Below are 18,552 nucleotides of genomic sequence, written 5' to 3'. Positions count from 1 at the left end.
TGTGCAGATTGATAACCCATAATAATTGGCTCATTCAATCAATAAGATATTACAGATTCCATAAAACCATCAGTCAGACGATATTTAATAACCAAAGAAATGTACTATTAGATGTAAGCACTATATATTTTTGCTCCAACGAAGGCTGAGGATGTTTCACTATAACGAGCGATAGTGTGAATGTAATCAAGGATCTTTGTTCGCTATCTCCGATCACAGACCGTACAAGGGGCGCAATTATCCCTCAAACTGTAGCTTTGCATAAGTCAGCAATAAAAAATGTATTTCGTATTTAAATTGAAACGAAAGGCCTTATCACACACGGTTTAAACAAGACAACGACGACATGCCCAAATGAATGGCTCTCTCTTTACATTGGCCTTACATTAATATTGGTTCTTTGTCTCCGCGCAGGATATTAATAATAGAACAGCGTGGGAATTAATACTTTTTGGTCATTAAGAGTTCAGAGATATACGGGTTGAACGCGTGAGGCGTGTCATTATGGCGGGGGTTAGGTTATTATTAATAACCATCATAAAATAACCCAAGTGCTACAGCTGCTTGGTGTCCGCACGTCCATGATTGATCATGAATATTAATATCACCAAACGCAAATAAATGGCCTCATTTAGATCCATACAGCCTACTACATATTTATGATTTTTTAAATGTGTATATATTAAAAATGGTAAAAATCTAAATGTATATGCACACATATACATATATATATATACAAACACATACACATATGCATATACATGTGTGTGAATAGACTTGACAGGACTCTCAAAAGAGGCAGCATATTATTATCAAGCAAGGTACATCACCAGATGACTCTCTCCCTCTTTCTTTCTTTCTCTCTCTCTCACTCTCACTCTCACTCTCACTCTCACTCTCTCTCTCTCTCTCTCTCTCTCTCTCTCTCTCTCACTCTCACTCTCTCACTCTCACTCTCACTCTCACTCTCACTCTCACTCTCACTCTCTCTCTCTGCACTGTATAGTAAACCCCTTTTTTCTCCAGCTAAGCTTCAGTGAAACCGATAGGATTTATCTGCAGCCCGGCCGATGCGCCAGCGGTGTTTCAGCGAGCCCTTACATCAGGCCCCTGTGTGAGCCTGTATTAAGTCTATCCCCAGCCCCCCCTCGTCCATTCAAAGTAAATAATCTGCTAAGAATGAGGCACGCGCTGAGGACCGCCCGCCATTCCTCAGCCCTGACAGCAGGTATCTGTTGTTGGTTCTACAGGGGGAAGGGGGGGGGGGGGGGGGGGGGGGAGGTGAGGATCCTAGACTAGAGGCTGGGAGACTGTTGGGACTCCCAAGCCCAAAGGTACCGAGTCTGGCACAGAGTGTGGTAGAAATTCTGTACCTGTGAGAGGCCCTGAAGTCACTGGGAGGCTGCTGTGGATGAAGGATGTCTGCTGAATGGTTCAAATGTAAATGGTTGGTTGCAGGGTCATGTTAGGAGGAGGTGGAGGAGGAGGAGGAGGAAGAGGAAGAGGAGGTGGAGGGGGAGGTGAGGAGAAAGGTGGTGGAGGATGTGAGGAGGGAGGAGGAGGTAAGGAGGAGGAGGTAAGGAGGAGGATGTGAGGAGGAGGAGGAGGAGGTAAGGAGGAGGATGAGGAGAAGGGGGGCCGTTGGTAGGGGGTGATGTGGTCTAGGCCCCCCTTCTGGGCCCCCCTTACAAACAGAGTTCAGCTTCCTCGTTCTTAAATCTGTTCTAACTAGCCCTCTTGACCTCCATGCTAGGTGGCAAACGCTGTTACTGTACAAAGTAATTATATGTAAATATTTTTATTTGATCTTGTATTTTATTATATGTCTGTTGATGATGCTTCCATCCGAAATGATGGCAGTGATGCATTGGGTTTGGGATACATGTCTTTAATGAGGAGATAGAGGTTCTACTAGGCCAGCAGGAGACTGTGAACGTTGGAGCTCAACCCAGTAACCCTAACCCATCCTATTCCTGATAATATACAAACTATATGCATATAGAAAAAGCAACAAGTGGAATTTCATTAACTTTGTTGAAATTAATATGCTTTTTTTACGTGCAATTCTGTAAGGGTGTGAATGATTTATGATTTAGCACTTTAATCTACTAAACTCGATGTATTGGTAAGCACTTAATATACAAAATAATACAAAATAAGGCCAAAGGTAGAGGCACAACATTAAGTTTATGAACTTAATTATTTCACCATAATGAGCAGAGAACAGATATTTAATTAACCAAATGAACCAATTAGTGATTTAATCCAATTATTGCAAACCTAACAAATGAAAACTCTCTGCTAAAACGCCGCTTACGACGCTTGAAAATTCATTAAACCATAATTATTCTGCATCAGAAGTATAAATCATTGGAATGTATTGACTAAAGGTTTTGTTCTTTTACAGAATAATGTGTCTTGTTTAATGTTCCGTGTGTCAGGTGAGATTAGGGTTAAGGGGGCCTGTGATCCTGCTTAGCCAGGGATACGTATTGCTAAGACCTGTCAGGCTGTGTGAGCTGTCAAAACCGAACCGTACGGTGAAAACACCAGGGAAACGAAACTGTGCAACAAAGCCTATCATAAAAAGGACACTTTTTAATGAACACCACTCATGGTTTATATTATCATCATTCATTAAATGGACCCCATGCTACCACTAGGTGTGTGGGTGGTTAGTCCTAACCATCCATTACAAATTAATACAATTATTAAATGATACAGCCTTGGCCGATGATATCCGTAACTTGTGTGTATATATACTAATACTTCATCACATATATTCTATAATTTTATGATTTTGACCAAACAGAAGTCACATTGGGAAAAAAGAAAACGCATGTTAATTTCCCAGCGGTCTCAGAGATTATCCACATGGGTTCTCTCTTTAATTCACACTGAGCACAATGCATCCAAAGCTCTTCAACTGCCACCAAATTAAAACCCTTGACAATCCTCCTCATTGTGTGTGTGTGTGTGTGTGTGTGTGTGTGTGGTGTGTGGTGTGTGTGTGTGTGTGTGTGTGTGTGTGTGTGTGTGTGTGGGTGTGTGTGTGTGTGTGTGGTGTGTGTCGGGGGGGAACTTTCCAACACCAAAGTGTTCCCGTCTCTTAACCGACTGTCCTGTCGCGCCGTGGCCTCCTGACCGCCACGAGAGCGCCGAACATGATTCCGTTTTGTTCCGCGGCGAACCTCCAAATAGATCTTTATCAGGCGCCCAATATGGTTCACCCACCTCCTCGCTCCTCCTCCTCCTCCGCCTCTCCTCCTCCTCCGCCCGGTCTTTCTTCACGGCGCTACAGTGTTCCATACAGTGGGACCCGGGATGGGGTCGCGTCCCCTCTTTCAACAGAGACCCCGCGTGTTTAATCCCCCCTAGCTCCGTCAGAATGAGACCCTCCGCTCGTATTCAGCGCATTTAGCTTGAGTAATAGATAGGGGTCGCGCAAGGTCACGTTCAATTTCCACTCCCCAGGGGACGGGAAGGGGAGGGGGGGGGGTAAGAAAAATGAAAACAAGTCATTGCACAAATCTGAATAATTTGCTCACTCAAAAGTGTGTGTGTGGTGTGTGTGTGTGTGTGTGTCGGGGGGGGGGGGGGGGAGAGGAAGAGAGGTGGGGGGTGGGAATGAATGGGAAAATATAGGCGGGATGATGAGAGAAAGAGGGGGGGGGCAGGGAGGAGAAGAGAGAGAAAGAGAGGGGACAGCGCGACAGAGAGGGAGGAGAGAAGAGAGGACAGAAAGATGTGGGAATGGAAGGCAGAAAAAGATGGGGGGCGGGGGAGAGAGAGAGAGAGAGAGAGAGAGAGAGAGAGAGAGAGAGAGAGAGAGAGGGAGAGGGAGAGGGAGAGGGAGAGAGAGAGAGAGAGAGAGAGAGAGAGAGAGAGGGAGAGGGAGAGGGAGAGAGAGAGAGAGGGAGGGAGAGACGAAGAGCTGACAACAGACAGAGAGGGGCGATAGATAGAGATGGAGGGGAGGGATAGGAGTAGGGGGGCATAGAGAGAGAGAGAGAGAGAGAGAGAGAGTAAGAAAGAGAGGGAGGCAGCGAGACAGAAAGAGAGACGGGGCGAGAGGAAGAGTGAAGGAAAGGCAGAGCGAGATTATAAAGAGGAGAGGGAACCCACTGTTGCAGGATAATGACGACGGGCCTCAGAGCTAATGATCAATCTGACGGAGAGGATATGAATCCAGATGTAGGAATAAAGCCTCTTCTCTCTCTCACCCTCCCTCCCCGTCCCCAACACACACACACACACACACACACACACACACACACACACACACACACACACACACACACACACACACACACACACACACACACACACACACACACGCGCACACTCTGCCTCTTCCGAGCTTTTAAACTTATCATAAATGTATTAAGATTGCAGTGGGCCATGAAACAGCTGTAGCCAATTAATCTTGCCGCAAATCTTATCGGAGGAATTGGTTTGTGCGGAGGCAACATCTGCTGCGCGGCGGACATTATTCACGGGCGCCGCTCCCGCCGTCACACGTTTGTGCGTCGGGCGCCATCATTGCAATGAAGTCAGAACGTGTCGTTTTTTACCCCCCTCGCCCGTTTGGTAAAAAAAACAACATTGAGCCGCATTAAAACGTCATCCATCAACGTTGTCCGCCAGGGCGGGGCGCAGGGGTGGGGGGCGATGGGCGGAGAAATTAAAACGGGTTTGTTTGAAAAAGAAAAGCAGAAGTTGAGCTACAGAGAGAGAGCTTCTGTGCTGGGCTGGGTTATCTTTTTGTTGATGCTAGGTTGCAGTGGGATGGGGTTGGGGCTGGTGGGTTGGGGTGGGGTTGGGGTTGGGGTTGGGTTGGGGTTGGGGTTGGGTTGGGGTTGGTGCAAGTAGTGGAGCAGGCCTTGGGGGGGTTGGAGGGGGTGGTGGTGGTGGTGGTGGAGGTGGAGGAGTTGATGGTGGCGAGGGAGGTGGAGGAGGATGTTGCGGTGGTGCTTGTGGGTGCTTGTGGCGTGGTATTGGAGGAGGTGGAGGAAGTGGAGTTGGTGATGGAGAAGGTGGTGGTGAGGGTGGAGGAGGACGATGTGGTGGTGGAGGAGATTGTGGTGGAGGTAGTGGAGGAGGTGGTGGTGGTGATGTAGAAAAGGTGGTGGTTTCGGTTGGGAGGAAAGACAAATGAAACACTCTGCTCCAGAGAGATGATCAGAGGGGAGCACTGATGCGAAACATTTGCATGGACTCGCCAAATATGAACCTGCGGAGAGAATTAAAAATCATTCAACGTCATTTCTCTTTGAAATTAATTCTCTATCTAAGAATTTAGATCAACTTTATTTTCCCAGTATAGGAAAATAGTTTTAGACACACATTGGCTCCTGTACCGACCATTCCAGAGAGTACTATGCCACAACAAATTTTAAAACAAACATAGTTACAAAAAATTCTGAATAGTGTCAAAGTTAATACTTCATCAGTATGAAAGCCATCTCCCTATTTCCTAATTACCATTCTTCAGTGGCTGTAGATATTGCCCGGAGTTATCCAGATATCCCGCTTAAAGTACTAGTGCAAGATGCCATCAGTGATCTTGTCATTCCGTCTGGTGTGAATAGGAGACGGAGAAACAAGAGAGCGAGCGTCTCCTCTCCGCCACGACTGGCAGGGCCCCCCAGATGGCGCCAGGCCAGGTGCGGGCCTAATACATCAGCCGGATCATCTGTAACTCTGGGCTGCCCTTCGCCTGACACATTGGTTCCTGAAAACAAAATACACAGTTTGATTCCCGTTCATTCATGGGAAGGTGTCTATCGCTTCACTCTCGCGACGAATACAGCTGGATGTTAACCCCTCCAGGGCATTAAACACTCAGAACACATTTGACGAATAGCCGGACAGGGTGAAAGGGAAACAACAAGGTTTTTTAGTCGAGGTCGTTTTGCAGATACTTTTTATATCCAACGTTCTTCAGAGTGCCTTCTACAGGGGCCTCCTGAAGGAGCGGGTGGGCTTTGGGCGAAGGTACAGGTTAGACCGCAGTCCATCGGGCTCTCAACTCAGAACCCTTCGCCTGGGACTCAAACACAACTCCAACCCCTTACATCCAATGGATGCATAGAGTCATAATAACACACTGGACATATGGATGATCATAATAACATGAGCATCCATAACAGAGGAACCTCACCGCCTACCGTGACGGACCCCCCCCCCCATCCTCCTCTTCCGGCCTGGCGGTCCCCCGGTCACGTTGCTACCTGACGACCGCCAAGCCGTCCGTCCCCCCCACCCCCAAGCCCCCTCGCCGTCTGGGGGGGGTGGGCTTTTAACGTGTATATAGCGCGTATTGTTCACCGTGACATGCTCAATTTATCATTAGCGGCGAGGGGAGAACGGATGAGTACACTTTCAATTTAGTTCCTCTGCTTTCTCCATTCATCACCACCGGCCTCACAATCTATCATTTCTCTCTAGCCTGCCTCCCCCCCCCCCCCCCACACACACACACACAGGCCCCCCCACACCCAGCCCTTCTATGCTGCGCACGCGTGTGGATTCGTTTAAAAAAAACACACGTTCATAAGTTTAACGCAATTAATCTTCACGCAGAGATAATTTCATATTAATGAACCGGGACGTTGATTTGATTATTCCTTTGATGAACTGTGTGTGTGTGTGTGTGTGTGTGTGTGTGTGTGTGTGTGTGTGTGTGTGTGTGTGTGTGTATTTGTGTGTGTCTTTCCATCACCATGACAAGATCATCAAACGATGGCCCCCAAGAAATGCACTGAGCAGATCTGAATGTGGGGTCTTTCTTTTGTACTGTTTGTACTCTTTTTTTGTGTCAGCCCTCACATGTATATTTACACACACACACACACACACACACACACACACACACACACACACACACACACACACACACACACACACACAGTGCGTCTGGCAGCGCATGATAGTAATTCCTTGTGTCTTCATACAACAAGCCCAGAGAAATTGAAAAAGTTGCAGGCAGAGATGGGAGGTGACCTGGAAACAAAAGTAATCAGAGGGAGGCTGGCGGCCGTCAGCGAAGACCCACAACCATCAAGGTGGGATTCTACCTCTCTGTCAATAAAGGGAGAAACACCTTTTGAGGCACACGGAGCCAAGGTCAAAGAGTAGTTTGTAATTTGACACCTTCATGGACCTCTCCGGAGGGCATTTTTCATGAGTTCTTGAGGTTTTTATCGCGGAGGAAAAGCACACAATCACTTTGTTAAAGGATTTAGGATCTGGTCTATAATGTTGCATGACAATCTGGGTGTGTGTTTGCGCACGTACGTATGTGCATGAATCAAAAACAAAATCATTATGCTTAATAAATTATGCAATGTATTATCATGATGTTTTCCATTGGACATCATCGCGTACATAATTATTTTCTTAATACCCGATAATCAACTGGAATCTTGAAACAATCTGGAATGCAAGTGCAAACCAATGAGTTCCACACTTGAGGAACTTTAGACTCAATTGCAGCTCAATCAAAACGGAACAAAATAATCAATTCTGACCAATCACAGCTATAGCAATTAGTATATGCAGATCAGAGCGTTCATTGATTTAGTCCTATGTCCCTCTCACACACACACACACACACACACACACACACACACACACACACACACACACACGCACACTATGCATTTCCAGAGGCACACACACATACAGACACACACACCCACACACACACACCTTCAGAAATATACAGAAAAAACACACACACACAGAAGCACACACACACACACGCACGCACGCATGCATGCACACACACACACCACACACGCACGCACGCACGCACACACACACACACACACACACACACACACACACACACACACACACACACACACACACACACACACACACACACTCACAAGCCTACAGACATCCTCTTCCACATGAGCACACACAAATGCCTTCCGAACGGACCTGTCCTCCGGATAAAACTTTGTTTCACTTTGTGTTGCTGTGCAAGTATTGAGCTGGATCGAGCTGTAAATGTGTGTATTTGTATACAACTGAGATTGGTTGGTGTGTAAAGTCACCTCGGTGAACGCGGTTTAGTCTTGGCTTCCCTCTGACGGGTTGACTACCACAGTAGCCGTGGAATCACTTTAGCTGCGAATTTATGTTATGCATTCCCTATGCCCTTAATCCTATATCCCATACTCTGGCCTAAATCATAACCTACCTTTAAGCATAGGTCAAGTAATGAGCAGATACAGATGGATTAACACTAGTCATCTGCTCAATCATTTCAGATAAATTGTTATCATCTGAGGTTTTTTCATTTATCAAATATTATAAATTAAATGTGGTATAGGCAAGTGCTGTTTTATCTGTAAATGGAAATATATGAATAGGCAATACCAATTTTTTTATTTGACGTCCTATTTGAAGAACGTCTCATGCACTGCTTGCTAAATTAATGTGTTATGAAGTCTTATAGGCCTATATTCATTAATGATCATAAGGTAATCTGTGCAATTGCATCTTTAATTTGAATCGCACCGATTCCCAGTGCTGATAGCCTAGATGCACCGCTCTGAACGGAGCTAATATCTCTCAGATCATCGCAGACCATAATTCAAAAACTGTTTATAGCGCTCGACACGGGAGCGCTCGGACAGGACGTCTCCAGCCGGCCAGCGGTTATGGGGGCACCGAGTTGTGTTCAATCTGCGCGTCACGCTTTGAGAGGTTCCTCGCTCGTGATGGGTCTGCTCTCTCCCCAGCAGGCCTTCCCCCAGGAGCAACTGTAGGGACCGGGAGGAAGAACATGTCTATTTAAAGTCGTTATGTTTGTAAAGTAATGCAGGTCTTTGGAAAGAGAGAAAAAAAGCGCAGTCAGTCATTTAGCCGCTGGTCAAAACTGCTCTATTCCCAGCAAACGGTGATTTAAAATGATGTTCCCCTCCCCCCTCCATCCCTGGACTACATTCTCTGGGAAGAGTGATTCGATTTCGGAAAAAATGTATTCATATTAACTTATAGTGTAGGCCTTACCTGCATTGCGTTTGTATGGATCACTCGAGAGTAGAAAGAACAATAAGTGCGCTAACCCAATCAACATATATTGAGACATACACAGTAGTCCACAGTGATGTGGGCCCTAAACAGGGGTCACCTCGATGGCTTTTTATGATGTATCTTTGAAATCTATCCGAATCACATTCAATTGGATATAAAGATGTGCAGACACATACATCAAGAGTAAATGGTGTGGCTGAGCACGGCTCGCCACGGATCCCACCTCAAGAAATCGGGTTATAAAACGGGGCTTTAGATCCTATTAATAATTCACTATCTTGTTAGGGGAGAACAAACATTTCTGTTCAAGCAATTGAAACCGTGAGCCGGAGTGTTATTATAGACGGGGGGCTCACCGTGAGAGACACAGAGCCTGTGGAGTGTGTGAGCCCCTTCTCTGACTGCCACATTGTGTTTTTTGTGTGTTCGTGTGTGTGTGTGTGTGTGTGTGTGTGTGTGTGTGTGTGTGTGTGTGTGTGTGTGTGTGTGTGTGTGTGTGTGTGTGTGTGTGTGTGTGTGTGTGTGTGCAGGAATCACTCGGCGCTATTTCACAGTCTCTGGTTTCTTTATTAAAGGACGGTCACACTAAACATGTCGCGCCTACACATCTGCTGCACAATTCCCGATTTTTTTTTCTCTATCTTTTTTTTTTGTTGCAGTTTCCTCTGTCACACTTACAAAAATATATATTGTAATAAAGCAGCTTTTTCTTTTCTTTTTTAAGGAAGCTTGCGGGTTGACTGTCCGGGTACAGGGATTAGGCCTTTAGACAACTTTCTCGCACATTTTCCATCAGGTTTTAAACAGATAAATATAGGAAGCTATAATATTGGAATATCTGCATCCCATAAGAAAATCGAATAAGAATGTATAAATTATGCCGTTTTAGATTTGATAGGCCTAAATAAAATATACAAGCCGGCTGTTTTCTTTTTATTATTAGGGCTACATGCATGATTCTGAGTTTTTAATGAGTCGGTTTTTTCATGAGTAAATAAGACCGATGTCAACATCGAGCGTTAGTAGGCTATTAGGCGATAAGTCGGGATTCAATTGTGAATTAGTTTTTCTCTTATTCAGTATATCTTTTGTCTATGGAAGTCGCAGATGATTATTATCAGCGGCTAAGGTTAAATATATAATTTTAATTTCAAAACTTTTGATTAATTCATCTTGTTGACGTCAGGAGACATTACCCAAGTCTATAAGGCAGTCTGTTGAATAGGCCAATATTATTCAAAGGCACATCATGTAAGTAAACACTGCCTCCTACTGGTACGAACACGGCACCACTGATACATTTTGAAATGTTTATCAGAACTCACACCATGTCGTGAAATATCAAGAACCTAAATTCTTGAAATGTTCCAGATCAAAAGGAAGACATATAATTATTATCTGTCTGTAAGATATCATATCATGTGAAAAAAAGAGATCTGGGATTTAGGGTTTTAACGCTCCAAAGTACAGGTAAAATAATATATTTTGCTCAAAATGTACATTTAAAAGTCTCAATACCAAAAACAGCTAACAATATCATAACAATCACCACAAGAGAACCATTTACAATGAGAATGTTCACACATTCTTACAAATAGACGAAGTGTAACATTTTTTGCAGTCTTTCATAAAAAAAAAATGTGGCCCAGTGTGTTCCGGTGTGTTCCGGTATGCTCTACTAGTCATAAAGTCGGCTTTAGTCCTGTAAGTCGAGGAGTGGAGAAATAGCAGCTAGGTCGCTAGGTCCGTCTGGTCCTACGATCATACTGCTGTACATCTTCTGCTGCTCCTCCTTCAGGGAGTCCTTCACCCGAGCCCGCTTCAGTCCGCCGTCCCTGGAGGCATGGATCATAGCTCCTATCACTGTACAGTACTATTACCATACTGTATATACTACTAACAACTGTCCCTGGAGGCATGGATCATAGCTCATATCACTGTACAGTACTATTACCATACTGTATATACTACTAACAACTGTCCCTGGAGGCATGGATCATAGCTCATATCACTGTACAGTACTATTACCATACTGTATATACTACTAACAACTGTCCCTGGAGGCATGGATCATAGCTCATATCACTGTACAGTACTATTACCATACTGTATATAATACTAACAACCGTCCCTGGAGGCATGGATCATAGCTCATATCACTGTACAGTACTATTACCATATATAATACCAACAACTGTCCCTGGAGGCATGGATCATAGCTCATATCACTGTACAGTACTATTACCATACTGTATATAATACTAACAACTGTCCCTGGAGACATGAATCATAGCTCATATCACTGTACAGTACTATTACCATACTGTATATACTACTAACAACTGTCCCTGGAGGCATGAATCATAGCTCATATCACTGTACAGTACTATTACCATACTGTATATAATACTAACAACTGTCCCTGGAGGCATGAATCATAGCTCATATCACTGTACAGTACTATTACCATATATAATACCAACAACTGTCCCTGGAGGCATGGATCATAGCTCATATCACTGTACAGTACTATTACCATACTGTATATAATACTAACAACTGTCCCTGGAGGCATGAATCATAGCTCATATCACTGTACAGTACTATTACCATATATAATACCAACAACTGTCCCTGGAGGCATGGATCATAGCTCATATCACTGTACAGTACTATTACCATACTGTATATACTACTAACAACTGTCCCTGGAGGCATGGATCAAAGCTCATATCACTGTACATTACTATTACCATACTGTATATACTCTCAGAACTACTGTCCCAGCAGCGACACTCAATCACGATATATACCGTGGTAATATAGCATATACTCTTATTACTGCTGTCCCTGCAGCGACACATTACCGTGACACACACTCTATTAACATAAAATACTAATAACTAATAACTAGTATTTATATATTATACACCCTCGCCCTTTTCAGACCTGTCCCTGGAGTTAGAGATGCATAAGATCTGTTATGTATATAAGACCTGATATCAAATATACGGCACAATGCGTAACGCATAGGTCACAGTACCCGTAGGAAGGTAAAGCAACCACAAAGTGTTCAAAAGTTGTATTAGTACGTCTTTTCTTTACCATGCCATGTCTATGAGACCGCCCTTTAGTGCGATGGCTGACTTCACCCTCTGGGCAAACTGAGAGGCATCCTCCTGGTCCTATCACAGGAGGGCAGAGAGAGAGGTGAGCCAATCAGAGACCAAGAGCAATGTTCAGCTTACCCCGACATGCCATAATCAATGTGATCAATATTACGATTGTTGAAATGTGCAATATTGCAATACCTTTGATATTGAATATTTAATGTGCAAGACATAAGCTTCAGCCACTTTATAGTGGTGATCATTTCATGCATGTGTATCTTTTGTGGATTAATGTGTGTTTTCAAGTATGTCTGGCATGGCATATTTTTGGTTTTCGTCCTTTTTACTTTTACTTTCTTACACTCATTTTATATTTCTCCACTCCTATCTATCTTGAGCAGAGAACTCGTAGGTTTAAAGCACTCTGACTCTGAATGGGAGGGCGGACCACCTGCCCCCGCCCCCCCCGCCCCCCCCCCCCCACCACCACCACCACGTACCAGTCGGGTCATGGGGGGCAGGTACCAGACGTTGACCACGATGGCCCAGCTGGTCATCGTCCGCAGCAGGTAGCTGACCATGTTGTACTTGGCGCTGTTCCAAAACGCGTCTCCGAACCGCGGGTCGTACTGCCGACGCAGACAAAGAACAAACCAAACATCATTTTTTATTCTCAACTGGAGTTGAGAGACAGCAAAAGTGGGGGGAAAAGAGAATCTATTGAAACCCATTACATTGTTTCGGGAGAGCTTTTAAGTCAATTATAAAGTCTGGTCGTCCCTGCTTCTGACGTCCACTCCCACTTTGTTACTAACCTAATGGCCGCCATGCCTTCTAAACAGAGATGAAGCTCTTTAAAAGACCTCTTATAAAAACATCCTGTTCCGAAAGAATGAAGACAGACGCAGCCAGATCGATCGTTACGCTCGTCATTACAGTGAAATCAACAGTATGCTCATTATCCCGGCAGTAGCTTAATGATCAATTAACTGTACACTCATTATCCTCATGGTATCATTCATTACCTTAATGGCCACAGGGTGAATAGTCCCTCCGATCTCAAAGCTTCCCTTCTTAAACATCATGACGGATGTGTTGTTGATGCAGGTTCCTGTTGAAACATCGTTGCTCTATGATATGAACCAAACTTACACCAATTGCCCAACTATGAATTTGTATGTATGTGTGTTTTTGTGTGTGTGAGTGTGTATGCATGTGAGATTGTTTGCATGGTTGTGTATGTGTGTGTGTGTGTGTGTGTGTATGCATGTGAGATTGTTCGCATGTGTGTGTATGTGTGTGTGCGTGTGTGTGTATGTGAGATTGTTCAAGTGTGTGTGTGGTTGTGTGTGTGTGCGTATTTGTGTGAGTGTGTGTGTGTGTGTGTCTGTGAATGTATGTGTGTGTGTGTGTGTGTGTGTGTGTGTGTGTGTGTCTGTGAATGTATGTATGTGTGTGTGTGTGTGTGTGTGTGTGTGTGTGTGTGTGTGTGTGTGTGTGTGTGTGTGTGTGTGTGTGTGTGTGTGTGTGTGTGTGTGTGTGTGTGTGTGTGTGAGAATGTGTGTAAGCGTGCTGTTGCATTGTGGGACGTATAAACATGGTGGACCCTTACCCTCAGGGAAGATCAGGATTGGCAGCTTGTCCTCACAGGTCACATGTTCTCTCAACCTTTAACACATAATAGAACCTGACTGATACTACATTTTTGGGCACGATGCCGATATAAGGAAGTAAAAAATGACCATTCGATCATATCGGCCGATCTTCAAAATAAAGTGCATATAAATATATTCTAAGGAAATGAGAGATAGACTGGCTGAGGTATTGTATGTGTGTGTGTGTGTGTGTGTGTGTGTGTGTGTGTGTGTGTGTGTGTGTGTGTGTGTGTGTGTGTGTGTGTGTGTGGTTGTGGTTGTGGTTCTGTGTGTGTGGGTGTGTGGTTGTGTGTGTTTGTGTGTTGAGTGTGTGCCATCATCGTACATGTTGGCGTTGGAGTTGAAGTTGAAGTTATTTTAATTAGGGCTATACAGTTACACATCCATCCCTAATTTGTCTTGGAGGACCAGCCAAACATTTCCAGCCCAATTAGAATTATTTAATATCAGAAAAACCAGCTCCTTTGTCCCTTTTGTTACCAACAGAGAATACTACTTTGACCTTTAACCAGAATATCAAAACGCCTTTTAGTCCTCCATCTGTACAGCGTCTCACCTGCCGGTCGGTTCTCACCTGTTGGTGACAGTGTTGCGGTCCTTCATCTCCGTCCTCTCAAACCACACGTGGGGACACGACCTCACCATTGACCTCTGGATGACCCCCATCAGGCCCCCGTGAACCTGGCCCACCTTAGCACCACAACAGACCAATAGCATGACACTTACTACACGGCTGACCAATGAAAAACGCCCAGTACGTCTTCAACCGGCCAATCAGACGGTACGGTACCCACCATTGCGTAGCATCTGTCGTTGGCCAGTATGACTATATCGATCGGCGTCGTGTGGTTCGCCACGCAAATGCCGCCTTTCTTTGGTCGGTTCTCTCTACAAAAACATCAGGAACAACGTTAATTTAACGTGTGAAAAGACACCGTTGATGTTCTCTGCTTTTTGTAGTTAATAATAATAACTACAAAAATATAATAATAATATAGATTATATATATTATATTATTATTATTATTATTATTATTATTATTATATAATAATAATAATAATAAATAATAATAAAATAATGAAATAGCACATAACGATAACTGACGTGAACAACGAGAACTGAAGTACACGTATGTAACATTTATAAGGTATGAATAACAGGTTCTAATAAAGAAAAAGCAATCTGTGCATTGTGCATGTGATGCGATGTTCTCCGTGCACTGTGCATGTGATACGTGCACCGTGCACGGAGAACATGCATGTGACGACCCGTGCACGCACTTGTTATGGTAGCGGATGGTGGCAGAGAGACCCCGGGCACAGATCCTGTAGAACATCAGATGGGCCACCTCACTGAGCCAATGCTTTGCACTGCAACACACACACACGCACACACACACACACACACACACACACACACACACACACACACACACACACACACACACACACACACACACACACACACACACACACAAAAACACACACAACACAAAAACACATGCATACACAAGCATCACAAGGGATACAGTATTAAAACCATAAACCGTAGTGAGTGATTAACCTGGTTAACCTAGTTATATGATGGAAGAGAGAGAGAGAGAGTGATGTTCAGTGTTATGTTGTACCTGGTCTCAGGTAGAAACCCCACCAGTGTAGTGCTGATTACCAGCCAGGTGAAGCTAATGGTAGCCAGTGTAATCCTACCAGACAGATGAGGGGAGACATTTACTGAAGTTAACATGCAGAAAACAAATTACCCACTTCCTCAACCTTCTAGGAATGGGATATGTTAAATGTACATTGTGTGAGTTTTTATTTTGCAAAGTAAAATACATCGTTGGGTAAACCTTCTGGAAATATATGTGTGAGGGTGAAACCATACAGAGAACCCTTTTTACTCTCTGAAAAGCCAAGATGTTTGTGAAAGATGACTGCTTCAACTATTTTGCTTAGCAGATGACGGATGGCAGATGGGGGAGTAAGTGAATTCGGGGGGGCATCTTGCCCAAGGGCAGGTCGGGGCGTCTTGCCCAAGGATGCCTACACGTTGGGCTGCAGACATCAGGAATCAAACCCAGAGCGTTCTCATCTGGGAGTCACCCAATCGACACCTTCCTCCCCCTATCGATACAGCTTTTTCCCCTCGAAGATGGCAGGATGTGGCCCAATTCTCGCACCAACCTGAGGGGGAAGAGAAGGCAGTAGCGCACGAAGACGCCCACGCCCCAGATCACGGTGAGACGGAGGCTGATGTAGCGGAAGTTCTGGTTGGTGCGCGTGAGCAGGTTCCAGGAGGCCAGCTCCTCGGAGGAGAAGCACTGTGTGACCTGGTCGTCCACGAGGCTCTCCATGCCCTTCTTGTAGAAGTAGAAGACGTCTCCCAGGGTAAAGTCCCCTCCGGGCCGGGACCCCCGCACTTCCAGCATCTCCTGTGCCATGGAGCCCCCGTCTCGATGTATGATCCCTGGGGGACATAATCGTTGCATTACAAGACACCTCGCAGATATACTAAACTTCCACAGAACTCTCCGAGGTACCTTCCAGAAACACTAAACCTTATTTTACTAGTGCCCATTATAGAAAGAATATTAAATTTCGCAATTTGTTAAATGCCTCAACTTTGGTTTATTATATTATGCAATGCATCTTGCTCAAGGACGCCTGTAGACATTGGGGATCGAATCCATGCCCTTTCGGCTGCGAGGTGAAAATCCAAGTCAATACACGTTCCCTCTATTTATACTCTACCTAACGTACTTACTTAAGCACCGCTATCCGTCTTTATTTTAATCATTCCTTATTTATTTTTCTTTCTCAAAGCGCAGAATTTCAGTGTCCAAGGTTTCCAACAGTTTCACATAAGTGTTACGCAGGTTAATACAACAGAGTAGGGCCATGGGTGACTTTGGCCCATGTCCCATTTTGTCTTAACTTTAATGCATCCATATGGTGACAGTCACAATTAATTTGCGACAGTTGGTGAGCTTAGTTTGCCCGCTCATATTTTTTATTGCAAAGTTGTAGGCCTACTGTAAGTTGTTCAACAGTTCACAATATGACTGATACTGTCCGAATGCGACAAAGCCTACCTCTCTTTAAATCTTAAGATTAACATAAAACTGTTCAAGTTTTCTGTCAGCTGCCACTCTTAAAATATATGTGTGACCTGAACTCTCAGGCCTGTCCGATCGTAACCATAACTTTCTGGCAAAAAGCAGATGCAAGTACATTTTCAAACAAAAACACTACCTTACACAGCATAATGTAATTTGCATGTGGGGAGGGCATGAGTTGAATATTGTGCTGCGGTTGTGTAACTAGGGCTTGCATCACTGACCCAAGGCACACAGTGTGTTATATTGCTGGAATGAGAGCCAGCGTTGGTGGACAGCAATAACTGACTATTGTAAAGAACACACAGACACACACACATTCTAAGACACACACACACACACACACACACACACACACACACACACACACACACACACACACACACACACACACACACACACACACACACACACACACACACACACACACACACACACACACACTGACACACAGTCACATGAGCAGTGTCATCGTCAGCCTCTAGAACTGAATTAAAACCCTCAACACACAAGAGGACGTTATGCCTCGGTCACATGCGACACATAATTAATTATTACCCGAACACATTGGGATGCCTGTAAACCCAACAGGTTTTACTACTACGGATCAGTTTGTATTCTCACCGTTGGGCAGGGGAATAGGCACACTGGGCTTCTCTTTGCGTCCTCGTTGGATTCTTAGCGTGGCCCACTGTCCAAAAGAAAGGTGTAGTTTACAATCTTTGAGTCGACATACCATCTTTTCAGAATATTGACTACGTTCTGTTAGCCTTTATGTTGTCCCACTGCCTCCTTGACGCTACAATATCCATCATACAAAAATTAGACATTGGGGGAGGAATAAAAGCATATGTCTACTACTCACCTCTAAAATCTGGACTAATATCTGAATATAGACCCCTGTGACGCCCAGGGAGAGACCGAACATCGCAGGTAGCATGACGAGACACAAAAGTACTGATATCCACACCTGGAACAGGGCAAGAGCTGTACCCCAGGGGTCCTCCATCGAGACCCGCCGGACGTACCGCGTTTACACACCGAGACACCCGAGAAAAGTCGTCTTTGCGATCCAAATGGATTTCACTGAAAGGAGTCCCTCTGGTATAATCGTAGGAAGTAAGTGCTAGACAGCACAATGCAAAAGGAAATGCCACAGAGTTAAAGGGGCATATTCCACACTTGCATAAAAATCATATTGGGAAAGTTGGATCTAGAAAATGGACAACGCCCATGCTGCAAAAATCCATTATATATTCTTCGTTCGTCGTCTTGAATTAATGAGTCATATATTTCCGAAAAGAGACCGAAAAGTCCAAGTGCAAAGCTTTCAGAGCTCAGAGGCAAAACAGTCCTGGTGAAAAGTTGGACATTAACGGTCTGGGGACCGCTACACTCTCAGCCAATCAGGGGTCTTGGACCGAGGTCAGCTGAATTCTGGTGTTTGACAACATAACAACGTGTGTGTATAAACACACATTCCAACCATGGATTCATGAAAAAACACCTTTCCCTCACAATTGTTTAAGTTGTATTTATTTATTTTTACCGAGTTTTTTTTAGTATTGAAATCTCACTCTAAAACGAATCAGCAGGAAAGGTAAAGAGACAGGTGTTTGAA

General features: G+C 44.5%; 1 protein-coding gene across 1 annotated transcript; it reads right to left on the bottom strand.

Moving 5' to 3' along the window:
• Positions 1-10,516: 10,516 nt before the first annotated feature.
• On the bottom strand, positions 10,517-18,318 carry gpat3 (glycerol-3-phosphate acyltransferase 3). The gene is made up of 12 exons (XM_060049697.1): positions 17,797-18,318; positions 17,556-17,622; positions 16,000-16,282; positions 15,444-15,518; positions 15,097-15,186; positions 14,611-14,704; positions 14,391-14,506; positions 13,774-13,829; positions 13,187-13,272; positions 12,662-12,790; positions 12,157-12,236; positions 10,517-10,886 (listed from the first exon to the last, which is right to left on the bottom strand). The coding sequence occupies exons 1-12, from the start codon at positions 17,938-17,940 to the stop codon at positions 10,748-10,750; spliced, it is 1,359 nt and encodes a 452-aa protein (XP_059905680.1). The 5' UTR covers positions 17,941-18,318; the 3' UTR covers positions 10,517-10,747.
• Positions 18,319-18,552: the final 234 nt, after the last annotated feature.

Source organism: Gadus macrocephalus, chromosome 4 (genome assembly GCF_031168955.1).
Source record: "Gadus macrocephalus chromosome 4, ASM3116895v1".
NCBI classification, from domain to species: domain Eukaryota; kingdom Metazoa; phylum Chordata; class Actinopteri; order Gadiformes; family Gadidae; genus Gadus; species Gadus macrocephalus.
The sequence above is the reverse complement of the archived record's forward strand: the minus strand, read 5'-3'. Positions and strand labels throughout refer to the sequence as shown.